The 20454-nt window shown below is 33.6% G+C and overlaps 2 protein-coding genes and 1 long non-coding RNA gene across 5 annotated transcripts; 2 read left to right on the top strand and 1 right to left on the bottom strand.

Moving 5' to 3' along the window:
- The first annotated feature begins 4503 nt into the window (after positions 1-4503).
- On the top strand, positions 4504-6219 carry LOC7469202 (uncharacterized). Its single transcript, XM_002307445.3, has 3 exons — positions 4504-4975; positions 5104-5281; positions 5382-6219. Exons 1-3 carry the CDS (start codon positions 4847-4849, stop codon positions 5783-5785), a joined length of 711 nt encoding a protein of 236 aa, XP_002307481.3. The 5' UTR covers positions 4504-4846; the 3' UTR covers positions 5786-6219.
- A 3853-nt stretch (positions 6220-10072) lies between these two features.
- On the top strand, positions 10073-12449 carry LOC112327653 (uncharacterized). Of its 2 annotated transcripts, XR_002982055.2 has the most exons (3): positions 10073-11681; positions 11917-12015; positions 12167-12449. It is a non-coding gene; the product is annotated as an uncharacterized LOC112327653 (long non-coding RNA). The 2 variants fall into 2 exon arrangements; XR_008059341.1 differs by having other exon boundaries at positions 10073-12015.
- A 915-nt stretch (positions 12450-13364) lies between these two features.
- On the bottom strand, positions 13365-19723 carry LOC7492449 (vacuolar protein sorting-associated protein 45 homolog). 2 transcript variants are annotated; one of them, XR_002982054.2, is made up of 14 exons: positions 19504-19723; positions 19078-19279; positions 18911-18990; positions 17671-17898; positions 17238-17363; positions 17040-17120; positions 16812-16953; positions 16525-16703; positions 15558-15713; positions 14931-15038; positions 14696-14817; positions 14327-14458; positions 13708-13880; positions 13365-13646 (listed from the first exon to the last, which is right to left on the bottom strand). XR_002982054.2 is itself a non-coding variant. In XM_002306643.4 (13 exons), the coding sequence occupies exons 1-13, from the start codon at positions 19591-19593 to the stop codon at positions 13820-13822; spliced, it is 1707 nt and encodes a 568-aa protein (XP_002306679.3). In that variant the 5' UTR covers positions 19594-19723; the 3' UTR covers positions 13365-13819. The 2 variants fall into 2 exon arrangements, 1 of the variants encoding a protein (XP_002306679.3); XM_002306643.4 differs by having other exon boundaries at positions 13365-13880.
- Between the last annotated feature and the right edge of the window lie 731 nt (positions 19724-20454).

Below are 20454 nucleotides of genomic sequence, written 5' to 3'. Positions count from 1 at the left end.
AAACTTTTTTCAACAAACAAACAAGTCCTTAGATAACACTAGATCATTAGCCAACATCACACTACAAGTCAAATTAATTTTTTTACTTAAAAAAAATGTCCAGACACTATAAACATGCTTTTTAGTATAAAAAAATTTAAACCTTGTGGAGATTGACTCGATTGACTTAATGGATTCAAAAGCAACCCGAACTACCAATAAAAATATAGTTTGACTAAAAAAAATTCAAGATGATATTTTTGTTAATATTGAGATGATAACATATTGGATTGACCTGAGTCAATCCAAGTTAACTTGCCAAATTCATGACCCGAGTCAAGAGACCGTAATAACCTCATAAAAAACAAATTATAAGTTTAATTCAAAATCAACACAATGTTTAAGGATGGAATTGAAAAAAAAAATCAATTGAAAAAAGGAAAAACAAACAACTCAAGCCGAAGTTAATCTGTCAAACTCATGATCTAGGTCATGAGATTGGGATAACCCTATAGAAAAAAATCAAAATAAATCATGAAACCCAATTCTCAGTCAACCCAATGTTGAAGAGTGAAATTGAAAAAATAATTTAATTAAAAAATACATGAATCAACCCAAGTTAATTCGTCAAATATATGATTGAGTCATGATATCAGGATAATCTCGCAGAAAACAAAAACTAAAACAAATTATGAATCTCAATTCTTAATCAACCTAATGTTGAAGCATGAATTTGAAAAACAAAAGTCAATAAAAAAAAACTAAAAAAACAACTCAGGTTTACCTAACAAACATGTCACTAAGGTTATGAGATTAGAATAACTCCATATAATTATTTATTTAAATTTAATTTAATTAAAAAAAAGGAAAAAAAAAACATGATGGTCGGAGTTGGGCTGACCACACTTTCTCTCTCATCTCCTGTTTTTCGATGACCCCCTCTTTTTTCTCTAACTCAACAATTAAAATGCAAAGAAAATGAAATCATGTACCAAAATATTAATAATAAAATCTTATTAAGCTGGGATTAGAAATGAAAAGAATTGAAAAAAAAGAGACTTAGGGACTAGAAAATCTAAAATCGTGCCTCTGCTACAATATTAAAAAAAAAGTCTAGGAATTTGTTTCAGCATCAATCTGGTCCTTTGAGTTTTAGTTATGTTTAATCAAGACAATTGAATACGATTTAACCAAATCAAGCATGAACTTAATTTCATAACCTTTTTTCAACATTGCGAGAAATTATTTTGAAGTCAATCAAAATAAACTATCAATCCCAATCTTAAAAAAAATAATTTTCAAAGGATCATATTGAGAAAAAAATTTGATAACAGAAAAAAATGACCAACATTAAAAAAAAAAAAAAAAGGAAAACAACACTCTAATCCATAGTGTTTTTATGTATGGAAGAGCAATGTTTTCCCATATCTTTTTAGGTTTTTGTATATGGTGATGATGTACGAGTGTAATGAAGTTATTTGTAATGGATTTTAGTTTTAGTGTGTGTTATCAAAATGATATTGTTTTAGATTTGTTTTTTATTTTTGACATCAACACATCAAAATCATTGAAAAATACCTCAAAATGTATTAATTTGATGTTTTTTGGCGAAAATCATTTTAAAAAACAAGTTGAACAACATTACCAAACATAGCCTTAATATGGGAATATTTTGTTTTTCCACGTAATAAATATGGTTAGAAATTGAATGTCCTCGTCAACTAATGGATTGGTAGGTTTTTGTTGTTGAGATCCATTAGCAATGACAAAACTAGGTGGTTTTACCTAGTTTAGAGATTAGGCCTAAATGGTCCTTTCCAAACAAGAAACATGATATATATTATTATTAATATTAACATTAACAAATAAACTAAAATGTATCAAGATTTCACTATGCAGTTATAATTCATCCAATTTTATTTTATTATTCATAACATTATTTATCAGGGTTTCATTTATTGTTCATCCATTTTTACTTTAATATTCATAGCAATGTTTACTGGGCCAAGTTTTCTTCTTGATCCCTCAAGTTCTTAGTTATTTCCGCTTCGAACATTAAACTTTAATTTTTTTTATTTGGCCCTTATAAATTATGTTGTCATGGTTTTATATTTTGAAATTTGTTTAAATTTGCATTCTCTTGCTTGTGTGAGATGTCAGAGAATATTTGATGTTAAAAGAGAGATCAATTTCTAAAAATAGATTATTAGTTAATTGCTAAAAAAAATCGAAAGAGCAAGGATCAAAATTAACATAAAATTAACTCATGTCAATCCAATATGTTGTTGTCTCAATAATAAAAAACAAATGTCATCTTGAAGTTTTTTTAAAATCCAAATCACACTTTTTACATATCGTCCGAGTTTTTTTTAGACTTTTCAAGTTGAATGGATCACATCGAATCAACTTCTACGTAGTTTAATTTTAAACTCGATCTAGATATGGAATCAGAGTAGGAGGCTTTAAAATTGATCTACTAAGTCAAGTATAATAACAATGTCAAATAGTTCCTTGAGGCCTAAACATTTTTTTCATGTTTTTTTTTTAAATTGATCTACTAAGTCAAATATAATAACAATGTTAAATAGTTCCTTGAGGCCTAAACATTTCTTTCATGTTTTTTTTTTTAATTCAACTCACAGCTTAACGCAGACTAATAAACTAATATCTTCTAAATTATATATAGAATGTCATAGCATAATGGCCAAAGTAAATGAATTTTGTGTTAAGTGACCAAAGGATCCCTGATAAATTGAAAGATATGTTCTTAAAGAACAATGATGAGACTAGTCATATTATAAAGAAGGGAACAATGAGTATCTCTCTAATAACAAAAACATGAAATGGTTATAGATGTGGATGTGGATAAGGTGTAGATATGTACATATGTTAGGGTGCATATCCAATATATGAGAATGAACAAGATCAAAACTGATTACACTCACCAAAAAAGTTTACGTATCACATATCGAACATAAAATAAAAGAAAGGTAGCTAAACTGCGACGCAAACAGAACAAATATATAAAGGAGTTTGTTACATGTTAAAACCCTCAAAGACTAAAAACACCATAAACATAAAAAAGACTCTTAAAATATTTAATTTTATTCATTCATGTCTTCACTTGCCAAAAGACTATTACAACTCCTTATATAGAAAAAAAAATAAAAAAACTCTAATAATACTTAATAGGAAAAGCTAAACTATGAAAAATATTCCTTTAAAATTAAAAAAAAAAACACTAGGAAAGCATCATAATAAGAATAGAAAAATAAAAAAATAGGAAAGCATTTATTTTCTTGAACAAGCTCTTGCATCAGTCCCCTTCGAGTTGGAAGGAACTTGTCCTTGAGTTCAATATTTAGTTAAATAATTATCCTCTATCAAGAAAATCCTCTTTATGCTTAGGTTACCTCATCGTGGATCTTTAACACCTTTGTAAGAGTCGCCTCATCATAGGTCTTTAACACAACACTTTTATATGGGTTGCCCCATCGTAAATTCTTAACACAACATCTTTATGTAAACCACCTCATCGTAGGTCCTACTACTATAATTTCAAATGACAACAACTAACGCAAATGAAAACAACACTCTAATTTTTGGATTTTTTTTCTCGATAGGGGACCTCCTCATCCTTTCTTACACAAGCACGTTCTATTCTGCAACATCTTCCATCCATGGTTGTTTGCAGCACACAACAAAACAAAATAACCACCAAGGATCGTCAGGACCTGATACCAATTGACGCAAATATAAGTGAATGATAAAAGAGTTTGTTATATGCCAAAACTCTCAAAGACCAAAAACGCTATAAATATAGGAAGATTCTCAAAATATTTAATTTTATTTATTCATGTCTCCATTTGCCAAAAGGTTTTTACAACCCTTTAAATTTTTTAAAAAAACCTTAATAATACTGAATAGAAAAAAATAAGCTAGAAAAAAATATTTTGTTCAAATAAAAAAAACTAAAAAGGCAACATAATAAAAAACATAAAAATATTTATTTTCCTAAATAAATTCATGTATCAAAACGGTTTGGTCATAACCATGACATCTGATTCAAAGAAAAATATCGTTTAGTATTATGGTAGCTTTTGCTTTTTAAAATATTTTTTAAATTGTTTTTCTAAGATTTTGATGTGCTGATTTAAAAAATAAAATAAAAATATTCTAAAATAATATTATTTTAATATATTTTCAATTAAAAAATAATTTTAAAAAAATATATTATACCACAATATCAAACAAACACAAATTTGCAAGTTGAAAAAAAGTAGAGTTGAAAAAAAACTTCAGATAACATGAAACATGAAAGAGAGTGGTAATGAAAAATCTATATTTCTTTTTGAAAAATAAAATACTGCTAATCTTAAATAAAATATACACTTCTTTTTTTATTTTCCTCTCTGTATAAATGTATGTGTATATATTTTACTCTTCATTAATTATCCATCATGACACCAGCCGTCCCCATCTCTACTCCGATGGAAAAACTTTCTTTTCAGCTCCAGCTAGTTCATGGAAGTGCACAATCCATTCGAGAACGAACCGAATAGCAGAAGACCAAAATCTATTCGAGGCCTCGGCAATCCACACACACACATGACCATTTGGTTTGGGATATACTTACATGTTCGATGTTAAATGATAAAAAGAGACAACGGGAGACTTTCTTTTCACAGTGACGTCACCATTACTTGAATCACTTAAATGAAATAAGAACACAAGTTAAGAATCTACAATATCCATAGAAGCTTGTAACACAAACTTTAAACAATAGTTGACTTCCTCGGGTCTTTGATACACAGAAAGCTCATGTAAATCCTCCTGAGAAGAAACAGAAATATTGTTACAGATCACGATGGGTAGCCTTGGAGAGGAAGAGCTTGTCGAAATGGTCAGAGACTACATGGAATCAGATCAGTCAACTACTCCCGTTTCACTGAGAACTTCAAAGGCTCTCCCCAGAAAGTCTCAATCCAGTTTGCAGGTTTGTTTTTTCTTTCCTGTAGCTTCATTTTCTTTTATTGCAAAATGATTACATTTCTGTTTTGTTGGTGGTTTTAAGATCCTCGATGTCTGATTTTAGTTTCTCGGGACGTGATTGGTATTTGTTAGGATATTATTTTGGAGGCGAAAGATACTGAGACTCGGGTTCTTGACAAAGTCTTGATGTATGTTAGAGGTATGGGAGAACCCAGTAGTCTCAAGAAATGGGTGGTCATGAGATTGCAAATGGATGGTTATGAAGCTTCTCTATGTAAAACCTCTTGGGCTTCCACTTTTGGCCACAGAGGTGCATCTCTCTTTGCTTTAATCAATTTTTAAGACTGGCATGATCAGTGAATATTATGTTTCTTTTATTATCTTCTTACAAAATCTGTTTGGGGTTTCAGTTTTCCACTTTACAGGTGATTATGAGTACATAGATGTGATGATAATGGACACCAACATTAGCAACAAGGCAACAAGGCTGATACTGGATATGGATTTTAGGTCTCAGTTTGAGTTAGCAAGGCCTACACAGACATACAAAGAGCTTATTAACACGCTTCCTTCAGTCTTCATCGGCACCGAAGAGAGACTTGACAAGATAATCTCGCTGTTATGCTCAGCTGCTAAAGAATCATTTAAAGAAAAGGGTCTCCATACTCCTCCATGGAGGAAAGCCAAGTACATGCAGTCAAAATGGCTCTCCAAGAACTGCAAAAAAGTCGCAGTCATGCACAGCCCTGAGCTGGTAGACTTGGATGCAAGAGAAGAGGGAAACAGCACCGCATGTTGTTCCTCCATCTTTTAGCAGAGGAGCACAAACTTGGAGCAAATAATAAAAGCCGAGAGAAGAAAGAAACACAGGTGCATCATGGTGGGGTTTGGCCAAGTCCAAGCCAATTTGTCACTACATGTTAGTTTGGAGCTTTTTGTCTTTTGATCGAATATTTTTCAAAAGTAAAATTCGGGACTGTTTTCGAGGCAGACCTCAGCCTTGAATTTTGTACGTACGTTTCTGCAAACCATATTATTATTCGAACTGTACTAGCTTTGCCAATTTTGTTAGATGGCGATCATGAACTGGGGGAAATATTAACGCTACTATATAGAGTTTGTTACCCTTGTGATCTGCATTTGCCATAAAAATGTATATCGGGCAAGTTTTGTTGACGCAGACCAGAACATTTGATCTTACTTGTATGGCAATATCACAGGCTGTCTTCCTCTCTTGATCCATCACAAGCTGTCTTATTTATTAAAAACCAGTTTAATGTTGTGTCCTGTGTTTCTGCCACTTGATGGAGAACCCTATCGAACCTTTTTTTGGTCTGCTTTTAGTTTATTTTTTTATTATTAGAAACAGTCCTTGTGTAAGCAGACCGCCTTATAGATCAACTGAAATCCAAACCCACGAAAAATGACACGTAATTAGAATGTAATGATGACTCTCAAGACTTGGTCCATACTAAAGTTTTGAGACATGAAATTTGGAGCGTGAGCATAGTCCTACTTTTTGTGCACAACTAGCAATGCTCTAGTAGGGTTTGATGACAATTTATTGTAAAGACTACCCAGCAGGGAAAAAAAAACCCTAAACCTATAATGGGATTAGGTAGGCTTGTCCTCTACTGCGAGTAGGTTTTTCAATGTAAAAAACAATATCTAGACAATTATAGTATTTTTTAAAGAGTAAGTAAAATATAGAATTCAGGTTATTAGTTCACATGATTTTTTTTAAAAATCCAATATTATGAAAAAAAATCCTTTAAAAAAAATTAATAACTAATTACAAAAATAAAAGTTTATCAATATTATAAAAATATATATTCTAAATATTTTTAAAAAATCTCAATAATTTTATTTGATAACAAAAAAAAATTGAATGAGATCGGAAAAACTCATAAAGAAAAAAATGAAAGAATTCAAAGCCTAATTACCAGCAAAACAAATGTTGAAGGACAAACTAATTAGAAAAAAAAAGGACAAAAAAATAACTCTGAGTCAACATGTTAAATTCACAACCCGAACATGAGACTGAGATAACCTTACATAGAAAAAATTAAATAAAATAATGAGGGTCAACTTTCAAGCAAACTAAATGATAAAAGATAAAATTGAAAAAAAAATAATTTAAAAAAATCAGAAAAAAACCTGAGTCAACTCATGTTAACTTGACTAACATGCGATCAAGGATATGAGATAGGATAACCTTGCATAAAAAAACAAAAAAATCATGAAGCTCAAGATTCAATAATCTAATGTTGAATGATGAAATTAAAAAAAATCAATAAAAAAACAAACTTAAATCAGATTAATATTCAAAACTCGTGATCAGAGTTATGAGACTATGAGTATTCCATAGAAAGCAGATACAAAAAAAATCACGAAGCAAAATTCTTAATCATCCAAAATTAAAAAACAAAACAAATAATAATCAAAACAATAAGGATCAAATCTGGTATAAGAACTAAATGAAATAAAATAATGAGGTGCTACATTGAAAAATAAAAAAAATTAAGAAAAGGATAAAACAAAAAAAAATTACAATCAAAAGAATAATAATCTAATTGAATACAAAAATTATATGAAATAAAATGTTAAGGGTCAAAATTGAAAAAAAAATCAACTTAAAAAAACACAAAACACAAAAAACAAAACAAATAACAATCAAAATGATAAAAAACCAAAATTAATACAACTAAGAACCAAAAGGACACATTTTATTTTTAGAATGGTTGATGTGAAATTCAAGGCAAAGAGATAAAAAAAAAGAGGAAAAGAAAAACAAATTCACTAGAGTCCAACCGCTACTATAATGTGTGCACAGACCTAATCATCAGGAAGAGAACGGCGCGATGCTTTCAATGTCACTGTGGAAGGTGGTGTTTAACCATTGAAAGGCGGTGTGTGAACGTGGGTGTCTATTGGAGAAATTCTGATCTTATTTTAATGATTATTTTTTAATAATTTTTATATATTATTAAAAGGCTAAATTGCATCTCATTTACATTGATTAGAACCAAAAAATCATGATAAAAATTAAAAAAAAAACCTCAGGATATAATTTTTATTTTTTTTCTTTTATAAGCAATGTTGTCATCTCATTTGTAACCAAAGCATTAAATGATTGAAAATCCTTTGGATCATAATTTTTTTTTAAGGGTGTATTTTACCATGCATCTAAAATATAAAAAAGACCCCTAACTAATTAAATGATTTTATTTAAAAATAATAACATAATCATTTATTGATTCGTTCCACAGTATTTTATATTTGTATGCACAATCAAACATTGAGTGCTTTTAGTTTTTTTTGTTTTTTTTAATGGGGTAGCTATGGCTCAAAAATCAACCAGGCATGTTAGCTGCTTATAACTGATCGATGAGATAAAATTAAATTACAGTGTTGTAATTTTGATTTTTGTTTTGTTAGATTAGATTATAAAGGTCTAATCTAGACATCAAGAATAGAAGAGTTTTTTGTTTTTTTTTTTTAAGACGATCACATCCAAGTAATTGTTGATTGGAAAGTAGCTCGTAGACTTTTTGATTCAACGAACCATGTAAGAATTTGCACATTAATCAATAGAACCACTAGACTAGGGGGACCCAGATATCTGCCGATCAGATAAAAACAAGCACCCATATGAATAAATTAAATGGTTTTAAATTAATAAATGGAAATCCTGGAATTTTCTAGAGACGATTCTCGTCATCGTACACTAAACCTTACCACGTTTTGGTTAAATGGAAATACATATAGTTCATTACAATAAACTCACACTTAGCTTTTGAACTGAATAGCGAATTTACTATTAGGAAAAACCGAAGGAGATTTTGACAGGAATAATGATTATTATACAGATACGCTGGATACTGATATTACTGCTTTACAGAGACTGCAACTGAGACAGAATCTTTAAGTTGCGCTACAGTAGCCTACAAACAATTACCCAGCCACAATCACCAGGGACAGGAAGAAGGAGCAAATGTCGAGATAAACCCATTGGAAGGGACGAGTTCTTTAAAGTTGCCATTTATGGCGGTGGGGAGTGGGTACGTAGAGAGAGCCAATTCCTTGGCACCAATTGGAGGAGTTGTTACCTGTTATCAGACAAGTGTCTAGGGTTTCATGATTGTATTTGCAGAAGCACAGCTTACACCTAGGGGATTTTGCGGAGCTAAAGGCAGCCAGTTTCATGATAACCAATAGACACCGAAAGTGGCTAAAAGCATCGATCGAGGGTGTTTGGGAGTGTGGTTGTGGTTGTTTTTCAAAGTGTTTTTCACTCAGAAAAGTATGCCAACAATATTTTTTTATTTTTTAAAAATTATTTTTGAGATCAGCACATCAAGATAATTTGAAAACATCAAAAACATATTACTTCAAAGCAAAAAAAAAAAAAAAAAATTCAAATTTTTTGAAAAGTGCTTTCCAACAGCAATGCCAAACGCCCTAAATCGAGCAATAGTCCCTGTCGTGTCACAAATCGAAAGCTTGATTTGATTTCAAGAATTCGAAAGTTGCATTAGCAACTCTCATGCATATGAAATACACACATCCATCAATGGATCATCATCCAACATGCAACATACATCTGTATGGTGAGATGACTTGCCAATCATTTTATAGATAAGAAAGTCAATCCTTGGTTACATGCGATGCTGAGACTTCCCGGGGAAACAAAATGTCACATTAACAAAAATATAAAACACGTCGTTGTTTTCATGAACTCTTTACCGTGGACACAGACATTTTGACCATGGATTGCAGCAGTGTGTTGCCGGTTTTACCCTTAATGAATTCAGTAATTGGGTGTTGTTTAGCCAGGGGTTGCCTGAGTTTTTCATTGTTTTCTTTATTGGCTAGGTGTTATTGAGCATGGGCTGTTTGGGTTTTTTCTTTGCTTTCTTTCTTGGAGGCATGATTGGTTAGGGAAGCGTGTGCACCCAATTCTCACTGCTGTTAATCAGGGCTTCCTTTGGGCAAGCAAAGTTGGTGTTCGCGCCTCCTCGACTGTAAGTGGCTAGACATTCATGTTTGGATTCTTTGCTTTTCTCATGGTTTTTTTCTTTTTTGGGGGGTGCCTCACATCTCTTCTCGGTTTAAGTTCGCCTGCAGAGGGTGCACTGGTCTTGGAGTTGGGTTCCAAGAAGTCGTTGGTTTTCATCTGGCTTGGTGGACTGTTGAGCGTTGTGAGGTTTGTCTAGCAAAGAATGGCATGCATTCATGATCATTCATTATGCAAGGCGCAATTGTCTTTGTCATAGGAGCTGCATGGGAAGGGCCCTACGTGACATTTTCCTTATTGACGTTACAACATGACTATTCAGTTCAGAGGTGTGGTATCTGAGTCCCTTAGCTATACCTCCATTTCTTCTTGTGCAACTGAAGGCTCTATTTTATGATAATAGATGGGCTTGGCCGGCATTGAAGCTTGAATAATTTTAAAACTTCAAGGTCTCTAACAGTAACAGAGTTCACCATTGTGCTTTTTTATATTATAGGATTCTGGCTTCCGACACCCACTTCATGATCCTAATCTTGCACCTTGTAGCACCCGGCTTGAAATTCTCAAACCGTACCGAGTTCCTCTCCAACCAGATTGCCCATAAAATGTTGATAAAGCCAGCATTCCAGAGATCTTTTAGCAGAGAAGAAAGTCGCCTAAATTTCATTCTTCAGTGACTTTGAGGGGGCTGGTGATTGCTGTGCTAGATTGGACGTTGAATTGGGTGTTAGCGATTGGTTTGTTAGTTTTAGTTACTTTGCCTCTGGTTTTCCTTCAAATGCTGTTTAGATGTGTGTGGGTTGGTTCCATTAACAATTGTTCTGGTTTGGTTCCTTTATGAAAAAAAATAATTGGTCTTGCTAATGTTCTGTCACTTCATGTCTGGTTTCTTTAGCTTTTTGTTAGAGTAGCATGCTACTGTTTGATGTCTTCTTTTATAATAAAGAGCAGGTGGGGTGGTTTAGGTTTAACAGCCTTCATCGATTGCAGCTCCTCTTTAAAGTCTTCTTCTTCTTCTGGTTAATTTGGTGTTGTGACATTTTTTGTCTACTAGTAGTTTCTTCCAGCCTTCTGTTCTTTTTTTCTTTTTGGTTGGTTTCAGTTTTCTTATTTTCGACCATCATGTTAACTGGTTTTTTTTTTCTTTCATTTCCTCTTGATGGCTTCACAGGTTTGGGTTCTGCTCATTATGCTTGAGCTGACAAGATTCTTGTTTTATTGGTTGCCTTGCTGGTACTTCTATTAATGCGCTGCTATGCCAGTTTTTTCAAGTTTCTTATCGGTTTATGTTATATTGTCTTTAGACGGCATTCCATGGTGGCTGGTATTTTGAGTTAACATTTCTATGTTGTTGCACCAAGGATTGGTTTTTATATTCATGTTGTTGGTTTCTATTTTGTCTGTGTCTGTGATTTGTTGCTTTAAAGGTGTTTGTCGATGGTTTTTTTTTTGTTTTTATTTCTCCTTTTGCTTCTGAGGTAGATTCTGCTACTGCCTATATGGTGTGTGGCTTAGACTAAAAGCATGCTATTATCTGAGGGTCCAAATATGCCAGGGAATATGATGACAGCCATGATCTTGGGATTTCACGTCTATGGAGGGTGGGAAGCATGAATGAAAGTATCTTCCTGCAGCATTATTGGATGGTTTTATTGTGGATTTTCTTGTTGCTTTCATTTTCCTTGGGTGCTTGGTATGTTTAGAAAACACTTTTTTTGGAATTCATACTCTCTTCTCTTTCAAGCTTTGGTCTTTTTTTGTCACACTGTCATTTGGATGGGGTGCTCTGAACTAAACCTCTGTCAAGGATTTATAGTGTTGTGATGTGCAAGTTAAAGGCTTAGGTTTTATTTCAATCATGGTTAACTCTTTAATTGGTTTTGCCTTTGTCTTTTGATGCTGAATTTATTTGTTCATGTGTTCCACAGGGGCCCTTGATCGCCTCTGCTCAGACATCTTTTAAGCTTCAGGCTATTCTGCATTCTGTACCTTCATAAACATTGCCCTGGGCCTCTTTCATCCTTAAGGTCCTGCTCATTTTCTTACTCTGCTATGAATGTTGAGTTTGGAGGATCTTTTAAGCATAGTTTTTTCAATTCATAATTCAGCTCATTCATTCATTGAAGATGCTTCTTTTGGCATGGGGCAGCCACGGTCAATAACTTTTGTTTTTTGCAGGGAGAGGCTGTGCTGTCCTTGGGAGGTTGAGAATGAGAGGATTGATTTTTTATTCTTTCTATTCTATGATGTGCGAAGGTCAGCAGTGCTGTGGGAATAGAAAATAAATGGTGTTGTTGGATATTGATTTTTTTTTTTCCAAAATCATTTGTATTTTCAGCCCTTGCTTGCTGCAAACTACGATGTTTGATTTGTTAATTCCCATTGCTTGGTGTCACATAATTATTCTCCTGCAAAAGTAAGAATCAAAATTCTCCATTCATAGGCTGTTGCCTTTGCTACATTCGTTATGACCTTCGTTCATCACGCCACTTTCCCATCTAGCTTTACTTTATATATTCATCAACATATTCTTCTACCTTCGAATTACGTCAGCCCCTTTCCCATCTAGCTTGGAATGGATTGACCCTCACTTTTGGAAAGGCAATCTTGGTTTGTTGCTCGCCTCCACGCATCTTGTTGCTGTTCATTAGCTCTATATGTATTAGTCATTGCCTTACAATCACTTTGGTTCCTAGCCTTTCTTTAGTGATGATTTGCTGGACCAATGCTGGATTTGCAAAGAACGATTGGTATTAGCTGTTCCAAACGGGATAGCAACGGGTTTGAGATCTGTACAGCAGGGCATGATAACAAAGGGTTTGAGATCTGCACAGCAGGTCTCGAGTTCGAGTCAGGACGTGCACCTCTTGTAAAAGCCTGGGACAATCGGGGTTTTACTAGTTCACCTGAACTCACAAAGTGCGTTTTCTGAAGGTGGAGTTTCCTCGAATAAAAAAGAAAAGAAATGAAGATTGGCATCAGCTGCTTTGCATAGTTTAACTTAAAATTCTGCAACTATTTACTGTAACTCATGCTCATTAACAAAATCTTAGTAAAAAAAAAATTAGCATCTATTCTTAATTACTTTAATTTTTGTTCTGGGTTTCATTAATAATTATGCTTAATCGTTTCAAATTGACTAATATAGTTTCGTTACCTCCACGAAAGTAGCTCTTTAAGATATATCTTTCCTTTTTATGCAAACTTCCACTCATAACATGCACGCTTCGTCTTAGAACATCATCAATTCACATTTCGTGTGCATGCGGACAATATGACTGGTTTAAAAATAAAGCCGAAGTTTCATCAAAAGTCAAATATTAAGACTTTATTTGTAGATGCTTCAAAGAACTTGGAGAAGGGGCAGTCTGATAGATGTGTACAACAATTTTAATTTATTTTTCATTCGTTTAAACTGACACCAATGTAAGAAACTCTGAAGAAAAACATGGTTTCCTCTTTTCTTGTATGAAACTAAAAATCCAAGCACCAAGAGATCTGACTGTGGCTTGGTTAGCCGAAAATTGTGACGAAGCTGTCCGTTAGAGTTCGTGAAAGGTTAGGTGAGATAATACATGCATGAACATTAATTTAACAGTGTTACAGGCTTTTGAAACTCTTCACATTCCGACTGCCATGCAAGGGAGTGAAATACATCAATCCAACTCTTGCCCGTTGCAGGAACAACGCGGCGATACCTGTCATGAAGCTGCTGCTGCTGCAATCTACTGGACAACTTTTCCACTTCCAGTCATCAAAACACAATGACCTTCTAAAGCCGCAAACAAGTATATACATGGATCTCAAATAGCTACAGATGGGAATTGCACTTCAAACTACGTTGGTGCTGGATTTAGCTATTCTCTGAGCTTCTTCCAGGTCCTTCAGGAACCTGCACAAGAACATCTCATCAAGCGTGGGTACAGTAGTTCCTATCAGCTTTACTCCCTATATCTATCCTAAACAATTAACAAACACCTCCTGAATTAGTAATTGATTGGACCAAAGTTTCTTTTGGATGCAACAATATTCCGAGCTCCCACCAAAAGGCAAGTAGAAGCTGAGTGAACAATCCCAGCTCAGAGAGGTTTTCAAGCCAACTTGATATGAGCCTGACCTAAATATTACTTTTAGTAAATAGACCTCAAATAATTTCTCAGTCCTTCAGATGCATGGACAAATGTGTATGAAAATCAAGCAAACATATAATGCTAGAACTCCTGTAACCATGCGGGAAGCATAGGAGGAGGCTACATTAGCCAAAAGGTTACTATAATTCAAGGACGTGGTGTCCTGTTCTGAGTACCCATGAGAACAACAGAATGACGACAGATTTACCTCTTAGAATTGAGAACTACAGAACCACCAAGGATAAAACGAGTTCCAGAATTGCTGGCATTTTGGAGAGCAACAGAGCGTGACTCCTCATATGTTGTTCCACCAACAATGAAAATAACCACATCTTGCGGCCTGCACCAAGAATAAATATAAATCATTCACATAGAACGCAAATCATTGTGGTTTTCCATTTTCTAATATGTAGGCGGGTTTCGTACTACAACAAATCATCATGATCAGTTTGGCTTTTATTTACTGGGGGTCTAACCACAGCATCACATGAACTTGAGCTGTCTGCCATGCCCTTGGAACAATTCTGCAAATACAATTGAAAAATAACCATGATTTCTCCATGTTTACAATACTAACCTTCCCTGTTGAAAGTGATTTCCAACAAATGGGTAGTCCACATCTCTCAACCGCCCCTTGATTATGCTTTCCATAGTTTGGAACAGAAGAGGCTGGTGCTGGGTGTATACATTTTCAACCCCCTATCACAAAAATGCAAAGATAAAAGACTATAAGCATCTACTTACAGATATCTAAGGAAAAGAAAAAAGGAAACATAAAGGAAAAGAAAAAAAGAACATTTTTTTACTCAAACCTTAAGACCACGAGCCATGTTACGAGCAATGTTCAGAAGATCTCGGTTCCCATAAAGATCCCCGGCACGCTTATCCACACCTGCTTGCTTCAGGAGGAATTGGACAAGCTGCCATTTCATGATAATCAATATATCTAACCATTTAGCTTTCTTATCTAGCCACAGCAAAGGACAGAAGATATCTAAGTACAGTCAGACAGGGCTTCACAAAGAAGGTTAAATGTCAAAAAATAATCATAAAAGTTAAAGTAGTCTCAATTTTAAATGAGAAATGAGATTAAACATTTTTGGCCGGTAGTTCTTCTCATTGTCAGTTATGTAATATCATGCAAGAGTCTGAAAAGGATAGCAAGATCAATGATCTAATATATATCTTTCCACCAGTATTAAGCACCGTTTCTGAACATAAATGATGGCCCCTTTAACATGATTTTTCTTTACTTTTTTTTTTACAATTATTTTATGCATCACTAAACATGTTACTGATTTACCCCAGGTTTATACAGCAAGGCTTGAGACTAGTACAGCTATTTAGCAATATTCTGGTTAGATAAATTACCCCAGGTTTATACAGCAAGGCTTGAGACTAGTACAGCTATTTAGCAATATTCTGGTTAGATAAATTACCCCAGGCTTGTACTTGGGAGATTGAGAAGCCAGTTTGTTAAAAAGCTGCATTAATTGAACAGGGCTCTCCTTCTCATAGCGCAATGCATATAACATTACCAGGTGTAGTCGGTCAATATCAGAAACACTTTCATTGTTTAGAAGATTTGTCACTGCCTGCAAAAATATATGAAGAAGGGAGGTCAAGCTTTGAAAATTGCACCACATATTTCTGCATGTAGCATCAGATTGCCATTAGATCTTATCAGCTAATATTTTTGTGAAATCAGATATCACTAATTACAATGGGGATAAATCTAAGGCTTTCCAAAAATTACAAGGCAGGTGGCAAACAATATCAACTGATAAAAAAGTCCTAGAGACTAAAATGTTCTGTAAGAAGTAACATGGAATGCTAGTTTAACAGAATCATGTATCTCTTTTGACATGTGAAGAACCAATCAAGCTTGAAAATTCATATTCCTATTTCTAATTTACCATATAACTTATAATTAACAATAATTTCACTAGCGTTAATTTCATAATAATAATGCAACAACCCTTCAATCACCTAATTGGTGTAAAACAAATGTAATGCTGTACTCCATTAGGAACCTGATCCCCATCTCTTGCATTAAAAGGCAAAGCCACAAACATTTCTGGGTTCTGATTGCTACACAGATCCCAATATTTCTACCTGTCTTCCAATTCTCACTGGAACATCTGGGCTTGGCTAATTTTTCTTTTTTCTTCCGCTACATATTCATTTTGAACACATGTTACTACTATCTCCAACAAAAGTATCAATCTATAACAAAATCTTAAGGTACCAGCACAGTAGTTCCCTAATTGTTTTTTTCATGCAGTTTGGTCAGTTTGTTTAAATGCATCAGGCCTATCATATATTGTTGATTTTAGCTTAAAATTCATGCTCAGATCGAGCAAGAAAATAAGGAAAACCTGGAATATGTCAGAATACAAGCAATACCTCAAATGCAGCCACTTGCCCACCATTGCAAGCCAAATCCTGTTCCCTTTCTGAAACTAACATCAGCCTTCGCTCTCCAACTATCTTGCTCATTTCTGTGACCAATGTCACATGCTTTGAAACATTGCCGTGCATTTTTCTGTACTCAGGGTAACTGTCAACAAACTTGGCCATGTCTTCTGCAGTAATTCAAAATATTTTCTGTTTAAATTGAAAATCCTAGATGCGACCATAGAGATTAACTAAATTATCAAACATATGGATGTTCAATCTTGCCAAATACAAACCTATTGTTTGGATATTTTGGTTACTTTTTGCAACTTGCTGAAAGTCATCCACCATCCTCTTGATGCTCATTCCAATATCTCCAAAGTTCTCATACATATTAGCTTTGAAGAAGGCATCTTGCTCTGATGACAATACAACCTCCTAAAAGCAACGGGGCACAAATTTAAGACTTACGCAACTTTTTGAAATTTTATAAATTTACAGCAAGGGAAAAAAAGCAACTCAACCTGCTGGTCTTTGGGTAATTTTCCAGTACCACTCAAATCCACTTTGTTATCATGAATACCTATCAATTCATGAACCATAGCCTACAAAATAAATGAACATAATCAAAGAGCTGCCCAACTGTTACTCGGAAATAATTCACAAGGCATGCTTGACATTTGAAAAGCACAGAAATCACATATCATAGTCACAACTTGAACCTGATATGTCCATTGGTTTAATAATGGGGTAACAGGGTCATCCCTTCGATCAACTATAAGCAACAAAGGAGAAATCTCTGTACGTCTGAAATCAAAAAGGCCACTTTCCTGCTGGTACATCAGCTTCTGCATGCCCCAAAAGTTATTAACCAAAAAAATCATTTTTTCTATGACATTGATCTTCAAAGAACAAATAAAGGGCTCGCTGTCGACAATGTATAGTAAAATCAGACACTTCTTTAATACACAAAGGTATTGCAACACATGGAGTAACCTATGCACATGTAGTGCACATATCTTAACCTGAATGTAAGAAATGAAAGTGGAAAATAAAAAGGTTAAACTGTGACTCAACATAGGAGAGTTGTTTCCAGAGAAATGTTTAATTGTAAGGTATGTTACTCTAGTTTCATCAGTTCAAAGTATCACTCACTGATGTTTCCTGTGCTATCCTTTTTGCAATATCAGAGGTCCTTTGATATCGAATAACAGGTCTTCGTTTCAATGCCAAAAAGACTGTTGATATGCCATCAACAATTCTATCACAGAACTGTTGCAAACCAGGAGGATCTACAACCGCTGGAAGCATATACATGTGATTTGAAGGGATGTTCAAAGTGAAATGATAAGGATCAATTGCAACAAAGTCTGCATAATACTCCTGCATAATCAATAGAAGGAAAATGTATCTAAAGCATCTGAAATTAAAGACTGAGCAAGAAGGTGGATATGGAACAGATTGCTGGCAAAGACAATCACATATTGACAATTCACAAAACATATATCAAGTAAAGCCAGCTAGTTCACATGTCAAAAGAGTAGTACAATAAACATATCTGTCATTCAACCTACCACAAGAAACAATATTTGATCCAACACATCGAGTTTGGCATAATTTCGTTTATCCTTTAGTGTCAATGCAACATTCCAACAGCTTTTCATTGGTAGTCTCACATCAGGTCCTTAACATCAATTAACACATTAAAGCTCAAAGGCAATGCTCATTTGATCTTAATCACATCAAGTAACCACAACTTCCTGTTGGAGGAAGTTTCCCAATCATTGCAAATAGACCATGACTCATTAGTTAAAAAGGTCTTTTTTTCTATTTCCTCTGTTAGAGGCTTAAAATTCTCTAAATCTAATGAATTACAGTAATAATGTTTGACAACACCCACAATGCCACACCACGAGCACTCACATTACTTCTCTTCTCATTCACCAAGTAGAAGACGACCATTTTAATCAGATAAGTAAAGAGCATCTTATCTCCTATAGACAAGATATATGCAACTATACGCCAACATCAGACCATTAGTACAATGACCTAATTGTTTCTACATTGATCTGGACAGGTTCTAAAACAGAAGGATGTTAACCAATTCTTCTACGATGAAAGCAAAACCCTATGAGACACGACCTGCTCAAGACCCTTCCTCTCAGCAGTTTAGAATGAAATGACCGAAATCCGGGCAGTTGTGCTAGGCAACTTGAGAATTTCATCAGTTATACAATTCCACCAGGTGATACTTAATATGATTTTCTTGCAAGACAGTTGATCCAGTCACGTCAGACATTCAATTCACATGTGCATTATACTCTACATTTACTACAAGAAAACATGATATGTTATAAATGAGTTCATAGATAAAAGATCAAGAAAAATGATGTACCTGAACTTGCTGCACCACTTCCTGTTCATCCGAATCAGCTAATATATGAATCTGAGTATCCTTCAACATGTTGGAGAAAACTGCAAATACATCACGATCAAATAAAAAATTTAAATGAAAAAAAAAAATTATTACTGAACCTCCAAAACCCTTTGATAAGAACTTACATAAATGACTCTCTCCGAATCTAGGATTAGCCAGCTGACGCCGCAAATGCTGAATATTCTCCAATGTTGGGCGAAGGAAGTATACTGCTTTAAGATGCGACATTGATTCTTTCGACTTCGATATAGAATCTACCAATTCTACCAAAAATACCTCCTTTTGTAGTAATTCTGATTGTGAATACACAACACTTACAATACTAACCTGAAACACATTATTAACATAACTCACATTTCTCATCTTCTTTAGCTTAATACGAGCTAGGGTTTTCGATCCTAAAAAAATTGTTCTGTTTTTTTTTTTTGTGCCTAGCAATTGCTTTGATTAACGAGAAATCAGCAGTAATTATACAGATTTTGAGTGCATTAAACGAAATGATGGGAAAAATAAAGATATAATTCAGTGATTAAGTAAGAAAAAGAAATTACCGTTTGGGAATCGAGAATGAGAACCTTCATACCGGAGATGTCCTGCAACATCCGGTTTACGTAATCACGTGCAGCGGATACTAGCACCATTTTTTTTGTGAACGGCGAAGATTGACCGTCGAGATCTACTAGTGATGGAGATGGTGGAAATTGACGAGAGAATTTGGTGTGATTTTACTCAGATCCGCGTAGAATTGTAAAACGCACCGTTTTTTTCGTATTATATATGACAATATCGCGGCCTTTCATTTCACGTAGCTGCTGCGATCTATGATTCTCTTGAATTTTGGATACATGGTTTAAAAAATAATTTGATTAGTCTGATTTTAAGAATTGTTTTTAAAAAATAAAAAATATATATTATTTTGATATATTTTTTAATAAAAAATATTTTAAAAATAATTATTATTATACTTTCAAATACTTTCTATTATTTTAATATATTTTTAATTAAAAATATATTATTTTAAAAAAAATTAAAAATATAGAAAAATCACTGTATATATCTTTGTTTATTATGGATTATAATAATAAAATGACAACTTTTTCCTTAAAAACACTCTTAGAATGCTACTTTTTTAGGGGAAAATTGTATTTTCTTTTGGTTCAATATTTGAAAATTATTCTGGGATTTTTTGTCTTTTTATTATGTTTTTACATTCTGAAATGACTTTGTTATCCTTTCAAACAAAAAATCATTTAATTATGAACAATGGTCTTTTCAAGCACTTCAATGAGACTATTTGGAATTGTGGTAACAGTTGCGGTTCAAAGTATTTTTATTTAAAAATATATTAAAATAATTTTTTTATTTTTAAAAAATTATTTTTAAAATCAGTACATTAAAAGAAATTAAAAATATATATAAAAATATTTTAATAAAAAAAAATTAAAATTTAAAAAAACATGGTTTCAACCATAAAAGAACTGTACAACCCAGCTTGAGTGAAC

This window comes from Populus trichocarpa, chromosome 5 (assembly GCF_000002775.5).
Source record: "Populus trichocarpa isolate Nisqually-1 chromosome 5, P.trichocarpa_v4.1, whole genome shotgun sequence".
In the NCBI taxonomy this organism is placed as follows: domain Eukaryota; kingdom Viridiplantae; phylum Streptophyta; class Magnoliopsida; order Malpighiales; family Salicaceae; genus Populus; species Populus trichocarpa.
Note: the sequence above shows the minus strand (reverse complement) of the source record. Positions and strands in the feature narration are given on the sequence as shown.